This window comes from Melospiza melodia, chromosome 20 (genome assembly GCF_035770615.1).
Source record: "Melospiza melodia melodia isolate bMelMel2 chromosome 20, bMelMel2.pri, whole genome shotgun sequence".
Taxonomy (NCBI): Eukaryota; Metazoa; Chordata; class Aves; order Passeriformes; family Passerellidae; genus Melospiza; species Melospiza melodia.
The window spans coordinates 2,667,272-2,694,950 of NC_086213.1; the positions used below are offsets into that span (position 1 = coordinate 2,667,272).

Consider the following 27,679-nt stretch of genomic DNA (forward strand, 5'->3'; position numbering starts at 1 on the left):
AAGCAGCGCTGGGCCACGGAAGCGTCGCGGGGCCGGTGGGACGCGAGTGCCGGTACCGGGCTCGGGCAGCTGAGGCGGGGCTGGGCTGGGCGGCAGCGGCCGGGCAGGGCCCGGTGCGACAGGGACGGAGACCGGGACGGAGCCGCGGGGGCAGCGGGAGCGGCGGGGCCCGGGGTAACCGGCGGTGTTGGGTTAACCGGGGGAGTCTGGCCATGGGTAGGGCCGAGGTGACAGAGCTGGGGGTGCTCAGCTGGAGAGGAGAAGACTCCAGGGAGACCCCAGAGCCCTTTCCAGTGCCTAAGGGGTCCAAAACAGCTGGAGAAGGACGTGGGACAAGGGCCTCAAGCAGCTGGACACAGGGAATGGACACAGGGAATGGACACAGGGAATGGACACAGGCAATGGCTCCCAGTGCCAGAGGGCAGGGATGGATGGGATTTTGGGAATTGGGAATTGTTCCCTGGCAGGGCGGGCAGGCCCTGGCACAGGGTGCCCAGAGCAGCTGTGGCTGCCCCTGGATCCCTGGCAGTGCCCAAGGCCAGGCTGGACACTGGGGCTGGGAGCAGCCTGGGATAATCCCTGCCCATGGTGAGGGGTGGAATGGGATGAGCTTTAAGGTTCCTTCCAACATAAACCATTCCATGAATCCATGCTGCAGCATTCCCTGTGCCAGCTGTGCTGGGCTGGCTGCCTCACCCTCAGCAGTGTCACATCACCCTGGATGTCTCCATGGATGTGCTCATCAGTGGGAATTGCAGGGCAGGGAACCCTTCTGGCACTGGGAAAATAAATTTCCCTGGGAAAATCAGTTTCCCTGGTTCATCATGTTTGGCTCTTCCACTGCACCTGAAGTCACAGGGCATGACAGATTGATCGTGGGCATGTGGTTTACACCAAAGTTCTTTGTGGGGGGAAAAGTTTCTGAGAGTGATCAGGAATTATTCCCTGTTGAGGTTATCCCATACTCAGGTTTATTCTCTTCTCTAGCTTCTCTAGGCTTCTGTTTCTTCCAGGACGTTTTTGACTTGGACTGGAGACTTTGGTGCCTTCCAGGCTTGAAATGAGACACTTGGCATGTTTTTCTGCATTACAAACACACATTTCTATGTGCAACCTTCAGAATGACTTTAAAAATTTTTAGAGCCAAATTAAATATATGATGAAACTGAACTAATAGCCAGCTTGGCTTATTCTGCTAAAAAGTTTTGGTGATTTCTTTTTTTTTTTTTTTTTCCCAAAGAAATTGTTCATCATAAAGTAATAGTTGCTTCTGTCATCATTTTAGTTTTTAAACTCTTCTGAAAAGATGGAATTATTTTTTGTTTTCTAAACTATGGGTGTTGCTGTTGCTCTGCTGTATCATTTTAATTGATCTCTAAAATGTTAGATTACAGAATTTTTGCCTAAATCCATAGGTGACAAATTTATGAAATGAAAAATGTTATTTTTTCACTTGCTGTCTAAACCATGACCCCACTCCTGAGTCAGAGTTGTTCAGCGTTAGAGACACTGCTCTTGTTTTAATTGGTTTCCAGCCCAGGCAATGTGACTGCAATTGAACATGCATCTAAGGAGATGTGTGACTTTCTTAATACAAACATAACTTTTTAGGGGTGCTACCATTTTGCAGAACTCATAACCCCCTAAAAAATTCAAAAGCTCTTTTATCCTGCAACTTTCATTTTTCTAACTCTGAACTTTTTTAACAGTGCCCGTAACATTCTTTCTCTTGAGTTACTCCAATATTTGCCTTATAGTTAATTTCAGAACGTTAATTGAAACATTTCTGAGCCCACAAATGCTGCTGAAGATGAAGCTGTGGTTTTGTGAGCACATGGGAATTGGCAGGAGTGGGTGGGGAAGGCTTTTGTAGGCTCAGCCTGTGTCCCTTGTCTGGCTGAGTGCTGTGAGATTCTACACACAGGCACCAAAAATGCTCTTTTAAAGCACAGGCAAGGCTGTGTTTGGGCTGTTCCTGCAGTTTGTGCTGTCAGGAGAGACACTGGAAGTGTTGAAAGAGGCTGCAAAGGCCAGAGTTCAGCACAGCTCTTCAGCAACTCCATTTAAATATCTTATGTCCATATTAAACAGTGTCCCCAAATGTGTTTTGTTGTCCTGGAAGATATCTGTAAGGATCAGGGATGAAAGTTTAGCACCACATTCCAGATTTCCTCTGATACATGTCCAGGTCCCCCCAGAATTTGGCATTTGGTGGGGTATAAATGTGTTCCCAGCCAGTGTGAATGTGTTACAGCAGGGCTGCAGCCTCTTTTGTTCTGCTCTTGCCTGACTGACCTTGTGAAGTGCATCCTGTGCTGCTTTTGTTTGCTGGGGACAGGAAGAAGCCACCAGGATGCCAGCACTGCCTCTGGACGAGCTCCAGCTGACAGAAAGGGATCCCCAGACAGGGAAGCTGAGAACTCTGCCAGCTCTGGTGAGCTCTGGTGTTCCTGAGAGCCAAACAGACCTTCAGTAAATCATTGTCTTACACTGGGGCTTGTCTGGGATGGGTGACAGGAGTGGCTGGAGCTGTGTTGGGAGGTTTGGGTGGAGATCAGGGCAAGGCTCTTCCCCCAGAGGGTGCTGGCACTGCCCAGGCTGCCCAGGGAATGGGCACAGCCCCGAGGCTGCCAGAGCTCCAGGAGCCTTTGGGCAGGGTGGGATTGTTGGGGGGTCTGGGCAGGGACAGGGGCTGGGATTATCCCTGTGGGTCCCTTCCAGCTCAGGAGATTCTGTGATTCTGTGAAATTTGTTCAGCCTGCTTGTTAAATTATTTTTTTAATGTGTTCACATAGTTGAGATTTCATTTACCCACCATGAGAAAAACCCAGAACATGAGACCCAAACTTGCTGTGTTCAACATCTGGAGTGAATTGTGTTTACAGCACAACTACCTCTCTTGAGCCTGTAACCTCTGCTGCAGAGCAGGGATGCTCTGGGAGTTTCTGCAAGCTCTGCCTCAGGTTTAGCTCTGAGCTGTGGCACTGGGATTCATCCCTTGTGCCTTCAGCTTGATGAAACCAGACAATTCAACCCACAGAAACCAGATTTCCCCAGAAATAAGGTCTGGAGAGAGCCTTTTGGGTGTGTTGCAGGAGTGGGACTGTCAGTGCTGCTCACTCCTGAGGAGCTTTACCCTGAGCACGCCTGGGATGAGGCAGAGCCCAAATCTGCTACTCACTGAATTCTCCTTTTAGGGTGGGTGTATTTGGGCACAGCCCGTTCAGTAACCTTTGGGAAAGGTAGCAAAGTGTTTGTGCCTTTGATGGTTGTGTCAGTTTGAGTTCATGGAGTATTGTGCAAGAACCAGTTCAGAGGAAAAAGAGAGAGTTCAAAGGCATGCCAGGAAGCTCCTGCTCTTTGTTTTGATGGTGTGGGAGGATTGCTTTGTCAGGCTTTGGTTAAGAGAAAGCAAGGAGCAACAACTGCCAAATTATCAAGGTCTGAAAATGTTGCTCATAAAGAAGGATACAAACCCACTGCCTTGAAAGGGTAGAAAATGAGAAGTTACCAGGGGAGGGAATGTTCCTGTCATCAGGACTGTAGTGACAAGACAAGGAGTAATTGGTTCAAACTGAAATTTAGATTAGATATTGGGAAGGAAATGTTCCCTGTGAGGGTGGGGAGGTTCTGGCACAGGTGCCCAGAGCAGCTGTGGCTGCCCCTGGATCCCTGGCAGTGCCCAAGGCCAGGCTGGAATAACCTGGGATAGTGGAAGGTGCCCCTGCCCATGACAGGGATGGAACTGGATGAACTTTAAGGTCCCTTCCCACCCAAACCATTCTGTGATTTGATAATGTTAAGTTGTATTAAAAAGTAGCTTTGTGTTTCCTGGAATTCAGTGAGCAGATGGTGACATTGCTGTCACTTGGTCTGGAGTTCTAATACCAAGGTTCTAATACAGAGGTTCTAATACAGAGTTTAATACAGTGGTTGCAATAGAGTTCTAATACAGAGGCTCTAATACAGAGGATCTAATACAGAGCTCTAATACAGTGGTTGTAATACAGAGGCTCTAATACAGTGTTTTTTTGGCTTTCTGCAGCACCCAGAGATTAAAGCAGATCGGTCGTTCGTGCTGTACAAGCCCCCTCCTGCCATCAGAGACCCTGCTCTGGTGGAGGAATTCCTGGAACGAGCAAAATTCATTGCAGATGACCTGAACTGGCTTCTGGCTCTGCCTCATGACAAATTCTGGTGCCAGGTAGTCATTGCTTTTTATCTGGAGATGCAACATAAACATCCAGGTGCTTGTAAAAGCCATGAGCCTTACATCATTTTCATAAAGATTTGTTTATGCTTATTATGTCATGCAGGAAACATTTAATTTCCATTTCTGCACCTTAGAATGCAAAGAAAGTATTTCCCTAAGGATTTTCCATTGGGGATTTTGAGTTGGCTTGTGGATGGATATAGGAGTCCTTTTTGTGGGCCTGGGTGTTTTTGATTGCTTTAAATTTAACTGGGCTGCTCAGCAGCACGACCTGTGAAGGTGTGACATTCCCTCCTTCCATTTTCCTGCCTTTGCTTGTGCCAGGTGATATTTGATGAGAGCCTGCAGAAGTGTTTGGATTCCTACCTGCGCTCTGCCCCTCGCAAGTTCGACGTGCTGTGGGATTGCCACCCCGAGGTGCAGGAGCTGCAGAAATGCCTCCATCGCAGTGTCTTCCTCACCTTCCTCAGGATGTCCACCCACAAGGAGTCCAAGGTGAATGTTCCCATGCCTTGCAGGTGCTCCAGGCTGTGTGACTTAGGAAAAAAGAGAGAAATGAGTCATTTTCCTTCTGGCACGGACATTCCTCTCGCTGATGATTTTATCAGCTGGGTTCTCAGAGTGGAGGTGATAACACTCAGAGCTGAAGTATCCAAACTATGCAGTGATTCCTTGGTTGATTGCCTGCATCTCCTTCCTGAGTAATAGCAGGTTATCCTTGTGCAGTGGTTGGATATGTCATGGGAAGAGGAGAGAGAGCACGTTGGCCTTTGTGTGGCCACGTGGAACAGGCTCTTCAGGCCACCAGTTCCTGAGCGTTCACTCCATTAGGGCCATAAAATTCCTTCTGATACTTATGTCTCCATGAACTTGCCCCAAATTTTGGACATAGAGTGAAATCTCTCTAAATTACAGTTATCTTGGCATCATCAAGCATTCAGCCTGGAGAGGAGAAGGCTGTAGAGACACCTCACAGCCCTTTCCAGTGCCCAAAGGGGCTTCAGAAGATCTGGAGAGGGACAAGGGATGGAGGGACAGGACCCAGGGAATGGCTCCCTCTGCCAGAGGGCAGGGATGGGTGGGATATTGGGAATTGGGAATTGTTCCCTGGCAGGGTGGGCAGGCCCTGGCACAGGGTGCCCACCCTGGATCCCTGGCAGTGCCCAAGGCCAGGCTGGACACTGGGGCTGGGAGCAGCCTGGGACAGTGGGAGGTGTTCCTGCCCATAGCAGGCGGGGCACTCCCTTCCCACCCTGAGGTTCTATAATTGAAGACATCCTCATCACTAATTGTGTGAGTGCAGCTCCCATCTGGAGCTATGGGATTTTCACCTTTGGGCAGGGTGAGTGAGGCCCCTTGTGCTGCAGCAATCACTGGTCTCCTCCCTGGTTCATCATGTGTCAGGGCTGTGTTGGTTCTCTTGCTCATCGCAGTGCTGACATTCAGGATTTTTGAGGGAAAGGCCTGGGAGTGGGACAGGAGCAGGATGAAGGAATGCTGGAGCCTGCAGCTGGCACCACTTCAGCAGAAGTACCTGACACCTCTGTGCTGTCTTTCATTGCAGGATCTGATTAAACCTCACCACTCCAGAGGCAGGCGAGCATTTGAAACCATTTTCTAGTTGAGTGATCTGCAGGGGATGAATAGTCCATTGTCATGCAGGAGTCAGCAGGAGTTCTGGAAAGGGAACCTGGCCAGCACTGAGCCCCATCCCTCTGCTTCAGCAGGGACAGTGTGCCCTGCCTTTCACTGGGATTGAAAACATTTGCTGTCACAGGCAAACCAGGCTTCTGAAAATCCAAAATCACATTTCAGCTGCCTGTTTCTCAGTGTCAGACAATGGGATTTTTCTCATCCAGAATTTTGTAAGAAATGCCTTCAGTGTGATGAGGTTTTGGCACAGTGTTCAGCAGTCAGCATGTAGAGCTGCAGCTCTGGGGTTTCTCCCTGCCTGTCCCTGATTCTGTGGTCTCTGGTGCTGGGTTCTGCTCTCCAGGGTGCAAGAATCTCAGGCTGTCCCTGTGCCTGGTTACTCATTCCTGCTCCTGTGCTGTTCTGGTGTCAGGCTGGGAACTGGGGACCTGCAGGGAGATTTTTTGTAAAACTTTTAGGTAGATTAGATTAATTCAGCTGCTGTTCAATGGGGTGCCTGGTATGGCAGGACACGAATGTGGGAATAGATGGCTCCACAGAAGCTGTTTCAAGCAGAATTGCTGCCTTCTATGAAATAAATTCCTTAATATACCTTTGAGAGATGTTTTTACAGGTGCCATTATAATGCTGGAGTTACTGCAGAGCAAGATATGGATTATCCTTTAAATTCCTTTTTTTTTTTCCTGTCTTTGTAGGATCATTTTATCACTCCTTCTGTCTTTGGAAAAATTATTTACAATAACTTCCTGTTTGATATCCCCAAGATTCTGGATCTCTGTGTCCTTTTTGGGAAAGGAAATGGGCTCCTGCTCCAGAAGATGATTGGTCAGTAAAAGCCAAGGAACAACTTGCTACATTTAGGTTTTTGCTTTTATGACAAGTGACTTACTGGGGTTTATACCAGTGGAACTGCTCTGAAAATTAGTTGTTCAGTAGCACCTAAGATCTGTCATTTCTAGATCAGATTGTGCTTTTCTTTTCCAATGTGCACTTTGCTTGTTCCAAGGAAAGCTTCATGTCCTGCTTTGCTGCCCTGAGCCAGGCTCATGTTGTTAGACATAAACCTAGGCTCAGTTGTTTCCTGTGCCAATTGAATGTGGCCTCAGCCCTTGTAGGAGGAATGTGGGGCTCTGTAAAACCCTGGCAGAGATGGCAAAGGGTGAGGAGGGTTGGGAGATGGGCACGGTCCAGCTGTGAGTCTGCTGTTCCCAGAGCTGGCAGCCAAGTGAAACATTCGGTGTGAGGTAATCACTGCTGTGGGAAGTGGGAGAACCTGAAACTTGGGTGCAGGCATTGATGCATCCAGAGCTTCCAAACCACAAACACTTCAGAGCCTTGCTCAAGCTGTGCTTATCCCTGGCTTTCTGTGCCTGTACACATGGCCCTGGTGGTGAGTACACAGGGAGGAGCATCCAGCCATGGGTGCTGAGGAGTGAAGATGGAGCACGTTGATTTAGCTGCTCTCTTTATCTTGATCTTTAACATCACCTGAGTGGAAGAATATCTACCCTTGGATTAAGCCAGCTCTTCCTGAATTCTAACCCACTTTGCCTGCAGCTCATGGGATGAAGGTTTTCCATTTCTTTGGTAGTTATTTTTGTCTCATTTCCAACTTCACTCACATGAGAAGTGTTAGTTAAATCATGTGGTGTAGACAGATTTCCAGCCCGAAAATCTTAGATAAACCTTTGCATTTTTAATCTTTTTATCCTTTTTCAGTAGCTTCTACTCTAAATTCCTCTGTTGTGCCTCAGAGATGGAAAGCAGGCATGGCAAGACAGATGCTTCCCTTTCAGATGGGAAGCTCAGATTATCTGGGTCTTAAAATATTCCAAAAGAGACCTAAGTAATGAAAGCTCCTTTGAATTATGCTCTGGAGTGCATAACGCTGCATGCAGGTGACCAAAGGTTTGCTCACCTGATTATTTCACTATGTCGGGACAGTAATGGCATGAGCAGTTCTGGTGTGTAATTCATAACTTCAGAAACTTGAGGTTCTTAGGGTATAACTTTATCTGAAACTTGTCTCATAGCTCTGTCCTTGCTGGAGAACTCCTAATTGTCATAATCTGAACAGTAATTCTCAGGAAAATAGGAGCCTCGGTGCTTGCTTGGTGAGGATTTATGGTGTGGCATTACTCAGTGGAGTATTTTGTAAAGATAATGGAGTCCTAGTAAAATAATAGCAGGTGTTACTAAAGCCTCATTACCTTTAAGAAATATTCGGCAGCACATCTCCTGGTGTGTGCTGAGCTGTTATCAGTAATTAAAAGTCAACTCCAGTTGTCAAATAAAGGATCTGGGGTTGTTCAGTGATAGTATTTGCATTATTCATTGATTCAGCCCCTGGAGCGTGAATCATCTGACATCTCATTTGCTCTGCTCTGATGAGCATGTTCCCATTGCTGGATCTCCAGGGGCATTGCAGAGCTGATGGAGCAGCTTTTTGGGAGCAGGGCCTGTGCATGAGCTGAGGAGTCAGGGTGGGCTGTGTCCCTCATGGTCACTAGGTGTGTCTGGGGTGTCAGCAATAACACAAGTACCATTTGCTGATGCTAATTTGCTCATTGGCATCAATGTCTGAACTGATGGAAATGCTCTCCTTTCCCTTTTCAGGAAACATCTTCACTCAGCAGCCCAGTTACTTCAGTGACCTCGATGAAACTCTGCCCACTATCCTCCAGGTACTGCTTTCCTGCTGGCATTTCATCTGGAAATGTGGCATAGCTTGGAGAGTGGGAAGGGAACACTGTAGGTGGGCACAATGTGTTTCATGAGGAATATCCTGAGTTGGAAAAGACCCAAGAATCATCAAGCCCTGCACAGATATCCCAACAATCCCACTCATTGTCCAAACACTTCTTGAGCTCTGACCACCCTCTGGGGGAAGAACTTTCCCTAATATCCAGCCTAAGCCTCCCCTGACTTTGCTGTTTCTCCCTTTCCCTAGTTTGTTAGTGTCTGTCAGGGAGGTTTTGAACTTTATCCAAAATTATTACTTGATGACTCCTCCCTTCCACCCTCCTTCAGCTTCTGCCTTCTCTGCTGTGTCCCACTGCTGGCTCCTGTCTATTAACACTGCCCTGTTCTCCTCATTTAGGTGTTCAACAATATTTTGCACAAGTGTGGTTTGCAGTGTGAAGGGGCCTCTGCTGAGCCCCAGAAACTGGAAGAGAAAGTCAATGTGACTGCAGGGAACATGCCCCTCCAGGTAGGAGTGAGCTCTGTGTACTCTGAGCAGGCCACAGAGGATCATTCTGTTCCCCAAAGCTCCCACAGCTCGTGGTTCTGTGCCATTGCTGCACTCTTTGTCCTGGGACATGGTGATAAAACCTTTCCACCATGAGCTGATTCCTTTCAACCATATCCTTTGGAACATGGATAGTTTTTAACCTGGCAACTTTTTTACTTAACCAGCTTATAAATAATGCAACAATATCTGACAGAGGTCTCCACCTAACCCTGGAGGTCATGAGAGTTGATTTTTTTTTTCCTTAAGAAATGTGTGTTTTAACACCAGTGTCATTTAACTGCAGATAATTAAGAGGAGTTTATGTGCTGGGGGCTGTACAAAGACAGTGAATGTGGTCCTCTGGAAAACCTTAGTCTTTCAGTTTGTGTGTGGGACCAAACTATCAGTTCAAAGTATGATTTATTGATAAGTGATAGTTTGAAACTGTCATTTAGTGTGACACTCAGTTTGTTTCAGCTGCCTTGGAAATGCAGCTTGCACTGGACCAGACTGCAGAAAACATCCCTTTGATTCCCATGTTTCCCATGTTCCTTTTGATTCCCATGTTTCCCATGTTCCTTTTGATTCCCATGTTTCCCATGTTCCTTTTGATTCCCATGTTTCCCATTTCCTTTTGATTCCCATGTTTTCCATTTCCCTTTGATTCCCATTTTCCCTTTGGTTCCCATATTTCCCATGTTCCCTTTGGTTCCCATGTTCCCTTTGGTTCCCACGTTTCCCATTTCCCTTTGGTTCCCATGTTCCCTTGGATTCCCATGTTTCCCATGTTCCCTTTGGTTCCCATGTTCCCTTTGGTTCCCACGTTTCCCATTTCCCTTTGGTTCCCATGTTCCCTTGGATTCCCATGTTTTCCATTTCGCTTTGATTCCCATGTTCCCTTTGGTTCCCATGTTTCCCATTTCCTTTTGATTCCCATGTTTCCCATTTCCTTTTGATTCCCATGTTTTCCATTTCCCTTTGGTTCCCATGTTCCCTTTGGTTCCCATGTTTCCCATTTCCCTTTGGTTCCCATGTTCCCTTGGATTCCCATGTTTATCGTGTTCCCTTTGATTCCCATGTTTTCCATTTCCCTTTGATTCCCATGTTCCCTTTGGTTCCCACGTTTCCCATATTCCCTTTGGTTCCCACATTTTCCATGTTCCCTTTGGTTCCCACATTTTCCATGTTCCCTTTGGTTCCCACATTTTCCATGTTCCCTTTGGTTCCCACATTTTCCATGTTCCCTTTGGTTCCCATGTTTCCCATGTTCCCTTGGATTCCCATGTTTCCCATGTTCCCTTTGGTTCCCATGTTCCCTTTGGTTCCCATATTTTCCATGTTCCCTTTGGTTCCCATATTTCCTATGTTCCTTTTGGTTCCCGTGTTCCCTTTGGTTCCCACGTTTCCCATTTCCCTTTGATTCCCATGTTCCCTTGGATTCCCATGTTTCCCTTTGATTCCCTTTGATTCCCATGTTTTCCATGTTACTTTTGGTTCCCATGTTCTCTTTGATTCCCATGTTTCCCATGTTCCCTTTGGTTCCCACGTTTCCCATGTTCCCTTTGTTTTCCATGTTCCCTTTGATTCCCATGTTCCCTTTGATTCCCACATTTCCCAGGTTCCCTTTGGTTCCCATGTTTCCCATGTTCCCTTTGGTTCCCATGTTACCTTTGATTCCCATGTTTCCCATGTTCCCTTTGGTTCCCACGTTTCCCATGTTCCCTTTGGTTCCCATGTTCCCTTTGATTCCCATGTTCCCTTTGTTTCCCATGTTTTCCATGTTCCCTTTGATTCCCATGTTCCCTTTGGTTCCCTTTGATTCCCATGTTTCCTTTGATTCCCATGTTTCCTTTGGTTCCCATGTTTCCTTTGGTTCCCATGTTTTCCATGTTCCCTTTGATTCCCATGTTTCCCATGTTCCCTTTGATTCCCATGTTCCCTTTGATTCCCATGTTTCCTTTGGTTCCCATGTTTCCTTTGGTTCCCATGTTTCCCATGTTCCCTTTGGTTCCCATGTTTCTGCTGTGCAATGCCTCATGAAAAGAAACATTGAGGAAGAATTCCATATGTGGAGGGTGTACTGAGGGCAAAGCCACCTTCCAGAACAGAACCTCATGAGGGTTCTTATAATCTCCCAGGATCTTTAATGAAAGCAGACAATTGGGATTGCATTATAGATATTTAAACAAACATTAGGAGTTCTAGGAGAAATGTTGTCTCTGCCCCCAGGCCCTGTAATAGGTTTATGGGGTTGATACAGACTCTGTGCAGTCAGGAATAGGCCTGTCCCCAATATTCTGTGTCCCTGCTGGGAAATCTTGCCTGGCCCTTCCCTCAGTAACTGCTCTTTCCCTCCCAGGAGCTGAAGGACATTGTGCTGTATTTATGTGACACCTGCACAACTCTCTGGGCCTTTCTTGATGTCTTTCCCTTGGCTTGCCAGACCTTCCAAAAACATGAATTTTGTTACAGGTATGTCTTGGAGTGCAGACAGAGTTTGTCCTGGCCATGTAAAAAATACTGAATGTGCCACTGTGTCCTGTCCCATTGTTAGATGAGGAGACAGATCTGATGCAGAGGCTGCTGGGGTCTCTCTGGCAGGAATGCAGCATAATAAATACATGGAGATAGAGATGTGTGGATTTTCTGTTCTGTGTCTGTTGTTATTTAAGAGTGATCCTAGAGCCAGGCATCCATGACCATTTCCAGTCAGCTGAACAGTACTGGGTGTGCTCTGGGAAGGGTGGAGAGGGACCAGTGCTGTAGGACCCAAAGCAAGGGAAGCAGAAAGTATTTCAGAGAAATAATTTTTGTTTTCAGGGTCTGAAAACAAATTCCTTTGATGTTATGCCCAGTTTTATGCTCGAGAATATCAGTGAGGTTTGGCAAAAGCTGAGTGGCTGGGAGAGAGTGACAAGGGAACAGCCTCAAGCTGTGCCAGGGGAGGTTCAGCTTGGGTGTTAGGGAACATTTCTTCATGGAAGGGGATGTCCAGCCCTGGCACAGCTGCCCAGGGCAGTGGAGTCCCCATCCCTGGAGGGATTTACCAGCTGGATGTGGCACTTGAGGACACGGTCTGTGGTGCCTTGGCAGTGCTGGGGAATGGTTGGACTCAGTGCTCTCAGGGGGCTTTTCCAACACGAAGGTTTCTGTGATTCTGAGAATGTTGGGTCTTTTCAGGCTGCAGATCTGTGTTGGGGGTTTTTCTGGGTCGAGCAGATGGTTCTGATCAGCACCAGGATGCTTCTCAAATGCTTTTCTTTCTTACCCCTTCAAAGACCTCCCTGTGATTTCCTTAGAGTGCTGCTCTTTTTTCTGTGCTGTGTTTGCTTGTGTTCTGGGGCAGAAATACCAAAATGAGGTGATGCTCATGGGTGCTGCTGGTGAGGAGGGTTTCATGAAATCAGCCATTTGTTCTGCCTTTTAGCAAATGACTTTTGCAACCTCAGCTGACAGGTACAGGTTTGTTCCCCTCTGTACAGATTGGCTTCGTTTTATGAACTGGCAATTCCTGAGCTGGAATCTGCAATCAAGAAGAGGCATTATGAAGATAACAGGTGAGAATTCCTGCAAAGGTTTCCTTTGGATCTTCAGTGAGACTTCCCTGGGCTTAGTTAAGAATTCGCTTCATGCTGCTTTACCCATCCCTGAGGGGCCTGGCTTTTTTTCTGCTGCTTCAAAGGGCTCTGAAGAGATGACTTCTGTAATAGCAAATTTTCCTGGGCACTGGGGTGACGAATCATTTTTAGTGCTGTGTAAGAAGGAATTTGATGGGAGGTGCATGTAAATTGTTACAAAGTGTGAGAACATGAATGATATCTCTGTGTAGCTCAGTCTCAGTGTGAGGCACAGGCTGTGCTGGTACAGCAGGGGTCTTGCGTGGGGAGCTGCCAGGACAACTGGGATTGAAAAGCTTTATATAAGGCATGGATTTTCCTTAATGACCATGCCATGTGTCTAATATCTAGTCTTTGCAGCAAGGAGATGATCATCCTAATGAAATTCTTCTTCTAGAGGATTAACTCTGGCATAAAGGTGTGTTACAGGTTCTGGTGCTGACACCAACAGTGTCTTTTGCTCTCTCTGAAGTGTTTTTGCTGATTTGTGGAGGAGGATTTCACACTCCAGAAAGAAGATGATAGAGGTTTTTCACATCCTAGTAAACCAAGTCTGTCTGCAGCCCATCCTAGAGAGCAGGTATTGGCACTTGGCTCTGTGCTACTCACCAATTACTTGATTGCTGTGTGGGAGAAATTGCTTCTCATTTACAAATTTACTGGAGAAAATGAACAGAAACTGCTATTTGTGTTGGGATTGTAGCCAAAGGCTTGGCTAAGGTCAGATTCTTTTGTCCTGTGTATCAGAATGTTCCAGATGGAGCTGGTTGGTCCAGAATCTCTGTGCTGAGCTGGGTCCAATGAGCTTTCTGACCCCAGTGTGTGGCTTGTGCAAAGTTTGGTCATGTGTAACACCTTGAGACCTGATTGTGACCTTCCAGGACCTGGAGGTCCAACAATACAGATGGAGAGAGGATGTTTACAGGGGCTTGGAGTGACAGGATGAGGGGGAATGGCTTCCCACTACCAGAGGACAGGGTTAGATGGGATATTGGAAGGAATTGTTCCTTGTGAGGCTGGAGAGGCCCTGGCACAGGGTGCCCAGAGCAGCTGGGCCTCCCTGGAAGCATCCAAGGCAAGGTTGGATGGGTTTGGAGCACCCTGTGCTAGTGGAAGGTGTCCCTGCCCATGGCAGGGGGTGGCACTGGGTGGGCTTTAAGGTCCCTTCCCACCCAAAGGTGCCTTGGAACAAGGTTTGGAGCCTCAGCAGCACCCAGGGTTTGGGCACTGAGGCTGCAGTGGGAGTTTGCTTGGCAGGTGTTCTTGCTCAGGTGAGCACAAACTTTCTAGAAAATTCACTGGTGTAATCCCAAGACATCATAAAGGCACAATTACAAGAGCTGTGCACACCATTTTCTGCTCACTGCAAGTCTGAGGCATCAAACTATTTATAAAGTCTGTCTGAAAACTTGTAATTCTAGGTGTGATACAGCTTGAGATCAAAGTGCTGAAATGTTTGCTGAAGCCTTAAAAACCACTTGCTTCCATTTGACTCTTTGCTCCTATGAAAGCCAAATGTGGCCTGAAATCTCTCTTCCAATGGGGCTTTCCCTTGGTGTGTAAATGTGAGTGGTGGGCTTGGCAGACTTGCCTCTGAGTGTTCACTGTGCTGTTTTCCTGCAGCTGTGAGAATATTCAGCCATTTATTGAGGAATTTCTGCAGATCTTCACCTCAGTGCTTCAGGAGAGGAGGTGAGTCTGGCTGGCAGGAGGCCTGAGGGGGCTCAGCTCCTTCCTCTGCCATTCTTCACAGCAGAATTGCCTGAGGCAGCATTACGAGGCATTTGGGAGTCAGAAATCTTGTAAGTAGCTGGGAGAAGTGCAGTGAGAGGATTTCAGCCTGCAGCACAGACCCTGGCACTGAGAAATGCAATTCTTCACTCCCTTTAATCCAACCTCACAAAGAAGAGAAGAGCAATTTAGCCATTAGCTGCCTTGACAAGTTAGGCTGTTATTACTGATCTGTGCTTTCCAGCTGGGCTGACCAGACCAGAAAACTATTAAACATGAATGCTGGAGATGCAAAGGAAGTGGCAGAACTGGGAATTCCATCTTGTCCTCCTGCCCATGCTGGCATTCTGAGCACATTCACATGGTGATGCAGATTTTCCCTGTAATGCAGCCCTGGGTTCCAGCCCTCACACCTGAGGAGTGTTGCTGTGGTGTAGTGGGACCAAAATCAGGCGTGGCTGGAATCCAGCATTGGGTGAGAGGTTCTCTGTTCCTGCCTGAGCACTGAGGCAGTCAGAGAGGCACAGTAGTGCTAATTAATTGAGCTCCACTGATTAAACTTGCTCCTGTGTTTTCAGATTTCTCCGTGACTACGATGAGCTGTTCCCTGTTGAGGATGATGTGAGTCTGCTCCAGCAGGCATCCTCTGCACTGTATCCTTGGGCTTTGCACCCCTGCTGCTCTTGGATTCCTTCACACCAGTGATATTTCTGCCTCTGGTTAAGCTACATGACTGGCAAGGAGTACTGGAAAGTTTTCCCTTAACAGAAAAAAACAGGATAGGGGGGAGTTGTTGCCTAGAGAAGCTGAGGCTGCCCCATCCCTGCAAGTGTCCAAAGCTTGGAGCAACCTGGTGTAATGGAAGCTGTCCTTGCCCATGGCAGGGGGTGGGACAAGATGAGCTTTAAGGTCCCTTCCCACCCAAACCATTGCATGGTTTTGTGAGTGTTGATGCAGGCACAAATTTGGACATGGCTGACAATCCCATAGTTACTTCAGGGTGATCCCTGAATATGTGCATCCAGAAATGTCCTTAATGCTGTGCTCCTAGAGATGAGACCAGGACAGCCTACATCCTCCAAGCAGTGGAAAGTGCCTGGGAAGGAATAGACAGGAGAAAAGGACTCTCAGAAAAAGCTGTTAAAGCTCCAGCAGCATCCAATGGAGCTTCAGCCATCGTGGAGAGCAGCCCTGAGGACAGGGAGGATCTGGGGGCTGCGTGTGCCCTGGAGGAGGAGGTGGGTACAGCTCTGTGTGGGACTGGGCTCTGCTCTCCCTGGGGGCTCTGCTCTTCCTGGCCTTCCTCTGTCTGTGAGGACAGCTTGGTTTGCTCAGCTTTGGGGACAACATGAGATGTGGTGTAATTTCTGACCTTTGCTGGATCTCCATGCAGCCTTGGGAAATGAGACATGAAGCTACACCTGAATCCTGAGTTATCTCTGAGCAAATTGCTTCCAGCTCTCATGGCTTGGGTTTTCCCTTGCTGGAGATTATTCAAATACTCTGTTTCATCCCTGCAGCTCATGTGCATATTTTTGAAATGCAGAGCTTGCCTGTTATTTGAGGAAGGGATTCTCCAGGGTGTCCTTGCTGACTCAGGGACTGGCAGAAGGAGCCGTGTGCCCAAATCTGTGCTGGAAACCTCGTGTAGTTTAAACAGCTGCTTTCTCTTTTGGCTCCAGTCTTGGACTTCTGTGTGTAAACCCTGAGAGCCCAGAGTGCTGCTTGCCCTGTGTTTCTGTGCCCACTGCCTGCCCTCAGCTGTGTCCCTGCCCAGTGCCACCAGGTGTGTTTGGTGTCCCCAGTGTGCCGGCGCTGCGGCCGCGCCCGTCGCCGCCGTGTCCGGCGTGGAGCTGGACTCCCTGATCTCCCAAGTGAAGGATCTGCTGCCAGATCTTGGAGAGGGATTCATCCTGGCCTGCCTGGAGGAGTATGGATACGACACAGAGCAGGTGATCAACAACATCCTGGAGGAGAAGTTGGTGCCGTACCTGGATAAGATGGACCGAAGGATGCAAAGGTGTGGGACAAGCTCTGGTTGTTTCTGTCTCACTTAATTGCTCTCACTGAAGGCTCAACACTTGTGGAGCTCTAAGAATTTGCATATTTGGGGTAGAGAACAGAAGTGAAGGCTTCTCATTGTCACCTGTCACCAGTTTTCTGCCCTCCTTGTGTCCCTGCAGAGCAGTGGGACCTTTGCTGCTCAGTGTTAGAGTAGAGCAGTGCAGGGCTGTGTTTTGTGACAGGAGACAAAACCATTTATACATGAAATGCTAGACTAAACTAGACTAGAATAGGATAGAATAGAACAGAATAGAATGCTGGGCAATAGAATATATTTCCTCCAAAAGTTATTTTGCTGCAGCATTTGTTGTCACAGCTGTGAAAATCCCAGCTGTCCTACAGGAAAGGGCATCTTCAGAGGACCCAATTCAGCTGGAATTCACCCCACAGGGTCAAATATGGTTATTTAACAGGCTGCTGCTTTGTGAGTGAAGATAGAACAATTCAGATCCATTTTTATGTTCCCTCTGACAAACTTGCCAGGCCTGTCCTGCTTTCCTGGATCGGGCAGGGGATGGAGGGTTTATAGCTGGTGGCAGGATTGAGCTGTTGGAGTTTGTCTGCAGCTGCGAGTGTGTGTTTGTGCTGCACCAGCAGTTCCTAACAGAGCATCAGGATGTGAATGTGCTGTTTGTTCACATTTCATGGAGTTATGGGCAGACTGTCTCACTGTTGCATTAAAGGAAAGCATCTTTATCGGAAAAATGATGTAAAAAAATCTGAGTTTTGCAACAATCTTTGTGTTCCCACCATCAGATCTGCTGACTTTGGCACAAGTGGTGCAGGACAGGCTTTAGGAAGGATTGCTTTTTCTGCAAAGCCAGCAGTTCCACAAGATAGAGCTGCATTTTTTTTCTTCCTGCCTTTTGCATCTTGAAACAAAGCTGCTGGTTCGATAGGAAATGTCAAATTGTGACCCCTGCTGATCTATAGGGGAGCACAGCAGCATTTGCAGCTGCCCAGCTGAGCTGTCTGCACCACCAAAATGAATGTCAAAAGTACAGTCTTTTCACTTACAAGTTGAACAAACATAAACCTGGAACCCTGGGAAAGATTTAACAAGGGAGATAAATATCTTGAAATCAGCAGCAACAAATTATTGGAATTTTTTCCAGCCTGTAATTCATCACACTTAGTGTTTGTCTTCACTGAGTCACTGTGTTGAGACCAGGCAGTCTGTTGAATATTCTGTTGTCCTGCATGGTTTGATAGACTCTGAAATGAACAGAAGAATTTTCTCTTGTCTTTCTGTGGGTTACTTCAGTTTCCCCTCAAATCCAAGCTTTGGGAAGGGAAGGGGTTGTGCCCTGTGACTCAGCCAGCACCTCTGGTGTGCTCAGGATCTTTTGCTCAGGATATTTTGGGATTGATAAAGGATAAAGCAAGGGCTTAGGGAAGGGAGAGGATTTCTCTTCCTCACTTCACTTTTGTTTTATTCTCTCTGTTTGTTTTTTAACAGGCAGCTGAAGCCAGACCCTACCCCTCTGGTCAGCTCTCGCTGTAACATTTTCCAGAATGATGAGTTTGATGTTTTCAGCAGGGATGCAGTGGATGTGTCTCGGATCCAGAAAGGCAAGAGGTGAGTGTTGGCACCCAGTCATTAGCTCTGCCTGTCAGGAGGAACAAACACCTGGGATCCTGCACATTTATCTCTCCTGAAAAGCTCCTGCAGGAATGTTTTGGCAGGGGGAAAGGCTTATCAAAAATGTTTCCCACCTGTTTGTCTGGGAAAGTGAAGTGAAATATTATGAGAGGGTTGGTTTCACTTAGTGTTTTTCCTAATTGGCTTTCCTGTGTCTGCTGCTGGAGATTGCTCTGCCAAGCTCATTTGTAATGTCAGGCTCTTCCTCCTTGGGCTTAATATTAAACTTGCACTGAACAACAAACCTTGAAAAGACCCATCCCTGAGCCTGGGATTGTGACTCAGAGCTGAGAATAACTAATGATTTGATCCAGAGCCAAGGGAAGATTCAATATCCATCTACTTCAACATCTGATAACATTCAGTGCCTTAGACTGCTTGTGTGTCCCTGCTGCTGTAAAGCTTCCTGCAGAAGGGCACCTGCACTTGTGGAGTAGTTTGGGTTGGGAGGGACCTTTAAAGGTCATTTAGTCAATCTGCCTGCACTGAGCAGGGATCCCCCTACCATGAACAGAGATTTCTGCAAACCCCCACCAGTTTTCACTTTGCCTTCTGCCTAGCTGGGTGTGTGGTGCTGGCTCCCACTGATGTCAGCTCTATGGTGTGGTTCCCTTGTTCCAGATTCTTTTAAAACATCACAGGATCATGGAATGGTTTGGGTTGGAAGGAACCTTAAGGCTCATCTCGTTCCACCCCCTGCCATGGGCAGGGACACCTTGCACTGGACTTTAAACACCTCCTCTAACCATCCATGGGTGATCTTAATTGGGATCCATTTACACAGCAGATAACTGAAAGTCTGGCTGGAGTTGGAGCCACTGACCTGAGAGCACCCAGTTAAGGTTTTGGTAGCAAAGTTGCATCAAACTCTAGGAAAAAACCACTTTAGTTCCCAAGTCCAGTGGCCCAGCTCCTCAGAGCAGTGCCACAGTGCTGATCCTGTCTTGGCTGAGCAAGAAAGGAATTTCCTTTCTCTCTGGCCAAGGCCATGACTTTTGTTGTGTCCATAGCTGAGAATTCAAAGGCAGAACCTTTCTCCTCCTGGTGGTGCCTTGCCCTGTGAGACAGGTGCATTGCACAGGTGTGCTGGGTAATCCCTCATTCCCAAAGCCTTGCACAGGTGTGCTGGGTTATCCCTCATTCCCAAAGCCTTGCACAGGTGTGCTGGGTTATCCCTCATTCCCAGAGCCTTGCACAGGTGTGCTGGGTTATCTCTGATGCCCAAAGCCTTGCACAGCTGTGCTGGGTTATCCCTGATGCCCAGAGCCTTGCACAGGTGTGCTGGGTTATCCCTCATTCCCAAAGCCTTGCACAGCTGTGCTGGGTAATCCCTCATTCCCAAAGCCCTGCACAGGTGTGCTGGGTTATCCCTCATTCCCAGAGACTTGCACAGGTGTGCTGGGTTATCCCTGAATCCCAAAGCCTTGCACAGCTGTGCTGGGTTATCCCTGATGCCCAAAGCCTTGCACAGCTGTGCTGGGTTATCCCTGATGCCCAAAGCCTTGCACAGGTGTGCTGGGTTATCCCTCATTCCCAAAGCCTTGCACAGGTGTGCTGGGTTATCCCTCATTCCCAAAGCCTTGCACAGCTGTGCTGGGTTATCCCTGAATCCCAGAGCCTTGCACAGCTGTGCTGGGTTATCCCTGATTCCCAGAGCCTTGCACAGCTGTGCTGGGTTATCCCTCATTCCCAGAGCCCTGCACAGCTGTGCTGGGTTATCCCTCATTCCCAGAGCCTTTATCCCTGTTTCCCAAAGCCCTACAGCAGCAGCTGGTCAAGGCCAGAGAGCACCGGGTTCAGCACAGAGCATGCAGTGGCTGGAATATCCAGAGCTCCCTCTGCAGATCACTTGGAGAGCTCTGGAGGCTGTAAATCATCCCTGAGCTGGGCTCTGCTCCCATGGCACTGCCCCCCAGGGGCACCAGCACTCTTGGAGAAGTTCTCCTCTCTCCTGCTGTAGTTATGTGACCCCTTGGGATTGTCCTCTTCCTGCTGTCATTTGCCTCCCTTCATTTCAGAACATTTGGGAAGAATCTGCAGGACTCCAGACATTAATTGTGGTTTGAGTAGTTTATAACCTGGAGATCAGCAGTGCCCAAAGATGACCATATCCAGCTGAATCCAAGGAAAAGCTGCTGTACCTTGTCTCCAGGATTTAATATTCAGCACTGATGGTTCACCCCAGTTTTGGGGTGACAGGGCTCTCCAAGCTTAGTCTGAGATCTGCTTTGGATTTGAATTGTATCAAATATTTAATTTTTTTTCCTCCTTCTAAGTACCTTTTGCTTACCAAATTCTCTTGTGTTCAGGGTGCTGTTGCTAAGCCTGGTGTCACCATAGCACTAAAGAGCCAGAGCAGGTTGTCCTGGCCACTCTCAGCATCAGCAGTTTGGGGCAGAGACTGTCCTTGAGAAAGACAAATCCAGGCAGGACGTGGAGGGAATCAAACACAAGGAAATGAATGTGCCAGCATAGACTCTGCTGATCCTGAGAAGTGATGGCACTTGTCTGTGCCTGTCCAGCCCTGGCTGCCAGCTGAATCTGTCTCCTGGAGCCACAGCATGTCCTGAGCTCCATGAGGAGCTACCCCACTGTTTTTTCCTGGGATTGGTGCCCAGACCATTTCATGCAGCTCCTGTCCAGTCACCAGACCAGCTGGACAGGAAGCAATTAGCAGGTGCAGGGTTCAGGCTCAGCTGAATTCCCACAGGAGCTGTTATCCCAGGGATCCCAAGCTCAGCACGTGCTTGGGAGGGCATTGTGCCACCAGTGAGTCATGGCACACAGGGAACACCTCCAGCTGCAAACTTCCTTTGTTTTGAGATTCCAAATGAAAATCCCGGCTGCTGGATCACATCCCCTCAGTCTGTCCCTTCCTGAGTCACTGCCACTGCCTTGGACAGGTCCTTTCTCTGTTAAATCCACTGTTGGGATTATATCCTGGGCTGCAGGTTCTCCTGGGAATGCTGGCCAGTGGAATCCCTTGTTGCTTTGCTGTAAATATGTTCTTAGCTGGTCTGAAAAATGGCACTTGAGAGATTATGCTTGTGCAGCTTGAGACACTCAGCAGCTGCTTTTTAAACCCTCTGTTTCTTGGTCTTCCCTTCTATAAAATGACTGTAATTTACTTGCCTTCTAAATTTAAAGAACAAGCCCTTGCAGTTCTCTGAGAGGCTGAATCACAGTCACTCTCTACTGTTTTGTTCTTTGCCTTGGGAATTGTATTTATTCTCATTCTCACCTGGTTATTTTTTGGATCTCCCTGTCTACATTTGTCCTTTTCCCCTCACATTTGTGCTCCCTCCACGCACCTTGGCCAAGTTTCACCTGCAATGGGATTGCATTTGGCCTCCTGTGAGAGCTCCCTCTCTGTCTGAAGTGCTGGTGGTGGTCTCCAATTCCTGCTCTTTCTGAGTGGCCAAACAGCCCTGGGACACCACCCTGGATCACTCCAGCCAGCCCTGGGCTCAGCACAGGAAGGAGCTGGAGCTGCTGGAGTGACACCAGAGGAAGCTCCAGGATGAGCAGAGGGATGGAGCAGCTCTGCTGTGAGGAAAATTAGGATTGTTCAGCCTGAAGTGAAAGCTCTGAGATGACCCAATTGTGGCCTTCCAGGACCTGAAGGGGCTGACAAGAAAGATGGAAGAGAGACTGTTTACAAGGGCTTGGAGTGACAGGAAAAGGAGGAATGGCTTCCCACTGCCAGAGGACAAGGATGGAGGGAATATTGGGCAGGAATTGTTCCCTGGGAGGGTGGAGAGACCCTGGCACAGGGTGCCCAAAGAATCTGTGGCTGCCCCTGGATCCCTCGGTGTCCAAGGCCAGTCTGGACAGGGCTCAGAGCATCCTGAGCTAGTGGAAGGTGCGAGGATGGAATAAAATAAGCTTTAAGATCCCTTCCTGCCCAAACCATCCCACGATCCCATAAAGCAGCAGGCCGGTAGGTGCGGGGTAAGGCGAGCCTGTGGCACTGGGGACGAGGCTTGCCCTGCTTCACACCCCACTGACCAACAGGACAAAAAGCAGCTTCGGGGGCCCGTTTTAACCCTTTTCCTCCCGCTGCTGGGCAGGAGGGAGAAGGACACGACGCGGAGCCTGGTGAATGACAAGCGGCTGGTGGCGGAGCAGAGGCAGCGCTACAGCCAGTACAGCGTGGTGCTGGAGGAGCTGCCCCTGCCCGCAGCCGCCCCGGGCTACGGGGACTACGAGGACGAGTACGACGACACCTACGATGGGAACCAAGTGGGCGCCAACGACGCCGACTCGGATGACGAGCTCATCGCCAGGAGGTGAATGCTGAGGGCAGGGGGAAGGAGGGAGGCACGGAATTGTCTGGCTCCCACAAACCTGGGAAACGCTGTTTGGGCTCTGTTCCTCCACACGAGGGATTCAAAGCAGCCCTTTCTCTGTTTGCACTGCGATGTGCAAGGAGGGAGGTTTGGGTCTCCTTTCTCCTGTGGATAGGGAGTGTTCTATTGTCATTACATTGCTAAGGTTCTGTATTGATAGAGTTTTGTACCTCCTCGATGTTGTTTTTAGGTAGCCCCTCTAGGCACTGACTCTTCTTTGTCCTCACAGCAGCCAGCTGACTCCAGTTCCCAACAATCCACTCTTTTATAACACTCTTCTTGCTGGCTACAGCTGCCTGTTAACATCAGGCCTGCTCCTAATCCTTAATAATTGGCTCAGCTGCAACTCTTTAGGGGGTAAGATGACTTTCTGTACTACCTGTATTTATTCATGTTCTATCCCCCTACAGCAGGCTATTCCTTGAACAGAAAGTGATGGCACTCTTGAGGCAAAGAACCTCATTGGAAAGTGGCTGTACACAAATACAGACCAAATTCCTAGTCAGACCATTCCTAAACTTCAGGAATGTGTTGCAAATGAACACAGAGTGTGCCCAGGATGTTCTCCAGCTTCCACTGGGCCATTGCCTCAATTAGTCAGCAAATCCAAGAGGGGAATTTGCCATGTGTGGAAATTTGTACTCAGCAGTGCCTCTCCTTGGAGAAACTTCCCTGCAGCAGGGAAAAATGGCTTGGAAAATCAGTGGAGCTGGGCAACCTAAAATGGCTGATTAGCAAAGGAAAACCTCATAATTTGGGGAATTTTACAACCAGACTTTTCCCTGCCAATCCCCTCTTGAGTGCTGACAGCTGGAATTGAGTCCCTGATGAACTGCACAGCACTCTGCACCATGACTGTTTTGGGAAACAAAGGGTTAATGGGGATGGAGGCTGGCGAATATTTATTTTAGAAAGTGTGTGGTTTAAAAGCTGCTTTAACATTCCTGAAAGTGGCCTTTTGAATTCTGATGTATTATGAAGATGTCACCATCCCTAACCTCAAACCAAATGGAAGCTTTGAGGCTCTTTGTCCCTTTTTTCCCTCTCCTAAAGTGTTGAGAAGCTTCAGTTTAAATCCTTTTTGTGTTTTGCCTGTAAGAATGTGGCACCCAGGTGTTTTTCCCTCTTTCAGGTCTCAGTGCCCCTAGAAACAATTAGTGGATGTCACTGCTGAAAACTGGATCTGTTGGTTTGACATAACAAAGGCTTTTCTGGTTCTGCATTTATTTCTTTGGCAGTGGAATGGTGGGTCTGAATTCCAATGGAATTCAAACACAGACACATATTTATGTTAAAGAAGAGTTATAGGCATGTGTAAATTCTTCCTCCACCCCCAGGCCCTTTGCTCTGCATGTCCAGAGTGATTCATAAAGCCTGATGAATTTCTCCAGGGTTTTCCCCCTGTAGGAAACTGGGGCACAGCATTGGAACTGGGGCTCCCTGGGTAGCCCTGAGCAGTCAGAGGGTTTGGAGCACAGCACTGCCTGAGCAGGAAGGCTTCTGTCCAAATTTGTCTGCTGCAGCAGATGCTCCCTGTCTGCTGTAGCAAGGGATACTCCTTCATATTGTGGCTGTGTCTGGATACCCATTTCCCAAAGGAAGCTGTTGTTTCTGTGGAGAAATTCCTTGTGAGGTTTCAGGGTTGGGGTTTTATTTAACTATTATTATTTTCAGTGACAATTTCATAGTGAACATTCCCCAGTGGAGACTGTGTGTTTGCTAATTGCCCATAGGAATGTGGTATTAACTCCTGGGTCTCCTTTTTTTTTTGTTCAGGAAAATGAAGTCCATGAAATCTGTAGAGTCTCATCTTTTTGAAGACATAATGCAAACCACAAAGGATGTGCTGTTCAGAGAAATGTTTGTGGCTGTGCTGTTTTCTTTTCTAACTATTTGTGTCTTATTTCCCAGGCCATTCACAATTCCTCAGGTCTTGAGACCTAAAGGACATGAAGAAGGACAGGAGACAGAGGAAGAAGATGAAGAGGAGGAGGAGGAAGCTGAAAAGGAAAGAACAAAGGTGACATTTAGCTGGAGTTGCATTCAAATTTGCCATATTTCTTCCCTGCTTCACCTGCAGGTGATGTGGAGCAGATTTCCTGTTTCAGAGAGGGAATCTTTGAGCAGCAGGGACTGAGCTGCTGTTCAGTGGCTGCTGGGCTGTGATGTGTCCCCAAGGAGAGCTCTCCACAGCTTCCTGCCCTGACTGTGCTGGAGCACTGACACTTCCTCCGTGGGGAGCTTTAATCTGCTTTACCCAGAGACAGACAGAGCCAGCAGAGCACTCTGAGAGTCACTGGCACTCTGTTTCCATGGATGTGCTGGGAGCAGCCATGGGCTGGGAAGGTTTTCAGGCAGGTTTTGTGCCAGGTGTTGTGTTTAGAGTCCCTGACACCAATCCCACTGGTCCAGAGGTAATGAACCAGGAGTTGACTCCGTTCCAAACAGAATACTCTCCTCTCCAGGCTGCTGCATGGTGCTGATGGGTTTCCTGACCTGTTCCCTTGGTGCTGATGTGTCTCCTGCCCTGTTCCCCTGGTGCTGATGTGTCTCCTGACCCGTTCCCCTTGGTGCTGATGTGTCTCCTGCCCTGTTCCCTTGGTGCTGATGTGTCTCCTGCCCTGTTCCCTTGGTGCTGATGGGTCTCCTGCCCTGTTCCCTTGGGGCTGATGTGTTTCCTGCCCTGTTCCCTTGGGGCTGATGTGTTTCCTGCCCTGTTCCCTTGGTGCTGATGGGTCTCCTGACCTGTTCCCTTGGTGCTGATGGGTCTCCTGACCCGTTCCCTTGGTGCTGATGGGTCTCCTGACCCGTTCCCTTGGTGCTTATGGGTCTCCTGACCCGTTCCCTTGGTGCTGATGGGTCTCCTGACCTGTTCCCTTGGGGCTGGTGGGTCTCCTGAGCTGTTCCCTTGGGGCTGATGGGTCTCCTGAGCTGTTCCCTTGCCTCCTTCAGGACCACTTTGTGCAGGACCCCGCAGTCCTGCGGGAGAGGGCCGAGGCCAGGCGCCAGGCGTTCCTCGCCAGGAAGGGGTAAGCAAGGCTGTCCCTCTGCCTCTGCAGCTCTTCTGCTGCTGGCTGGGGTTGTTGGGGGTGTTGCTGCTCCTTGGCATTCCTGTGTCAGGGTCCTGCCACAGTGGGGTGAATTCCTCACCCACCCTTTACTTCACTGCTGGTTGTTTTATCCCTTTGAATAGGGCTAGGCATGGCATGGAATCATGGAGTGGTTTGGGTGGGAAGGGACCTTAAGACCATCTTGCTCCACACCCTGCTATGGGCAGGGACACCTTCCACTGTCCCAGGCTGCTCCAAGCCCTGTCCAGCCTGGCCTTGGGCACTGCCAGGGATCCACCCTGTGCCAGGGCCTGCCCACCCTGCCAGGGAACAATTCCTTCTAATAGCCAATCTAAATCTCCCCTTTTTCAGCATAAAGCCATTCCCCCTTGTCCTGTCACTCCAACTAGCAGAACCCTGTGGAAGACAGGCTCTCGGAGAGCACAACTCCCAGAGCTCCAACAGCTCCCACAGGGATTTTGGGACAGTTTCATAGCTGGTTTCAGCTGATGGGCTCAGTGTGTGCAAGGACACAGTGGTGGTGTGGCTGATGCTGCTCCTGGGCTGCTGTGGGAGCCCTGAGCTGAACCCCTCACACCTCAGTGTTTGTGGGGATGTGGGATTTCACCCCAGGAGTGCAGTGTGCCTGTTGTGATGTCCCTGCTCTGTGTCCCCCAGGCACAAACACGACGGCTCCGCCGTTGTTGGCACCGCCAAGGGCCACGGGCAGAGCCGGGAGACGCTGCAGGAGCGGAGGAAGAAGGAGGCCAACAAAAGCACCCGAGCCAACCACAACCGGCGGGCCATGGCCGACAGGAAGCGCAGCAAGGGCATGATCCCGTCCTGAGCGCTCCGGGGCGGGGCACACCGTGCCGGGCCCTGCCCAGGAGGAGGCTCCCGGTCCCGGCGTTCCCGTGCTCGGGGATGGATGTTGTGTGCAATACCCGGCAGCCGGGCTCGCACGGAGCTGCATTCCCTGTGGGAGTGCAATTCCTGCCCTCTGTGTGTGCCCGTGGCTGCAGCCAATACACGGGACAGGCTGCAGCAGCCGTTCCTGCCCTTTTGTACTATTTATAATTCAGAGTTTTATTTTCATACTGGAGTGGGCAGCTCCGAGAGCACGGCTTCCATGGAAATGCCTTATCCTGAACTTGGGTTATAGATTGTCCCAGCTTGGAAAGGACCCACAGGAATCATCCAGCCCCACTCCTGTCCCTGCCCACACCCCCCAACAACCCCACCCTGTCCATCCCTGGCAGTGCTGCCCAAAGGCTCCTGGAGCTCTGGCAGCCTCGGGGCCGTGCCCATTCCCTGGGCAGCCTGGGCAGTGCCAGCACCCTCTGGGGGAAGAGCCTTGCCCTGAGCTCCACCTAAACCTCCCAGCACAGCTCTGAGCTGGCAGAGAAAGGCTCAGGCTGTTCCCACTGCCAGCAGACCCACAGGGGTCCAGGTGAGTCAGACCTTATGGATTTCTGTCCCTCAAGTGAGGCCTGTGAAAACAGATGGTGCAAATAAAAGATGCAGATGTCTTAGCTGGCTTTTTAAGACCCTTACACAGCATTGATGAGCTTCCTGGTATCCAAACAGGCTTTGCTTGGTTAATTTGCTGGTTAATGTGCCCTGAGTGGCCTCTCCCCACCACGCTGTATTTTGTTGCACTGCAGTAGTGCCTGTGGCTGTCACCCCACAGTGGGGAAATCAGCAGTGGGTTGAGCTCCAGGGTGGTAAAGTGCTAGTAAAGTGGTAGTAAGGTCCACACCTTGGTGCCTGGTGTTGTGCAGAGGGCAGGAGTGTGACTGGGGCTGTGTGCAGAGCAGCAGAAATGCAGCAGAACAGCCACTGCCATGAAATGAGGGGAAGCCCTGAATGCTCCAAGGAGAATTTTCATTGCCTATCAGTGCTGCCCAAACCTCCCAATGCCAGGCATGGAAAAAGGAATAGATTTACCAGAATCCCCAAATGCTGTATCCAGGATAACCCCCTGCTGGGCTAATGCTGCTCTCCTGCAGCTCCTGCTCTGCACCGATGGCTTCAGCTCCTCCCTGCTGCCCACTGCAGTGCTGTCCCCTCATCCTGTATTCAGCTTTGGTTCAGCTGCTCTGAGCCTGCAACTCTCTCTGAGCTGCTC

The 27,679-nt window shown here is 49.1% G+C and overlaps 1 protein-coding gene across 1 annotated transcript; it reads left to right on the forward strand.

The window, feature by feature from the left end:
- Window positions 1-27,083, forward strand: ASCC2 (activating signal cointegrator 1 complex subunit 2). Its single transcript, XM_063173474.1, has 19 exons — window positions 1-52; window positions 2,339-2,434; window positions 4,046-4,204; window positions 4,538-4,708; window positions 6,562-6,691; window positions 8,483-8,550; window positions 8,967-9,077; window positions 11,458-11,570; window positions 12,581-12,655; window positions 13,188-13,295; window positions 14,339-14,407; window positions 15,025-15,099; window positions 15,498-15,684; window positions 16,252-16,466; window positions 17,970-18,089; window positions 22,223-22,441; window positions 24,413-24,521; window positions 25,454-25,530; window positions 26,230-27,083. Exons 2-19 carry the CDS (start codon window positions 2,354-2,356, stop codon window positions 26,396-26,398), a joined length of 2,256 nt encoding a protein of 751 aa, XP_063029544.1. The 5' UTR covers window positions 1-52; window positions 2,339-2,353; the 3' UTR covers window positions 26,399-27,083.
- Window positions 27,084-27,679: the final 596 nt, after the last annotated feature.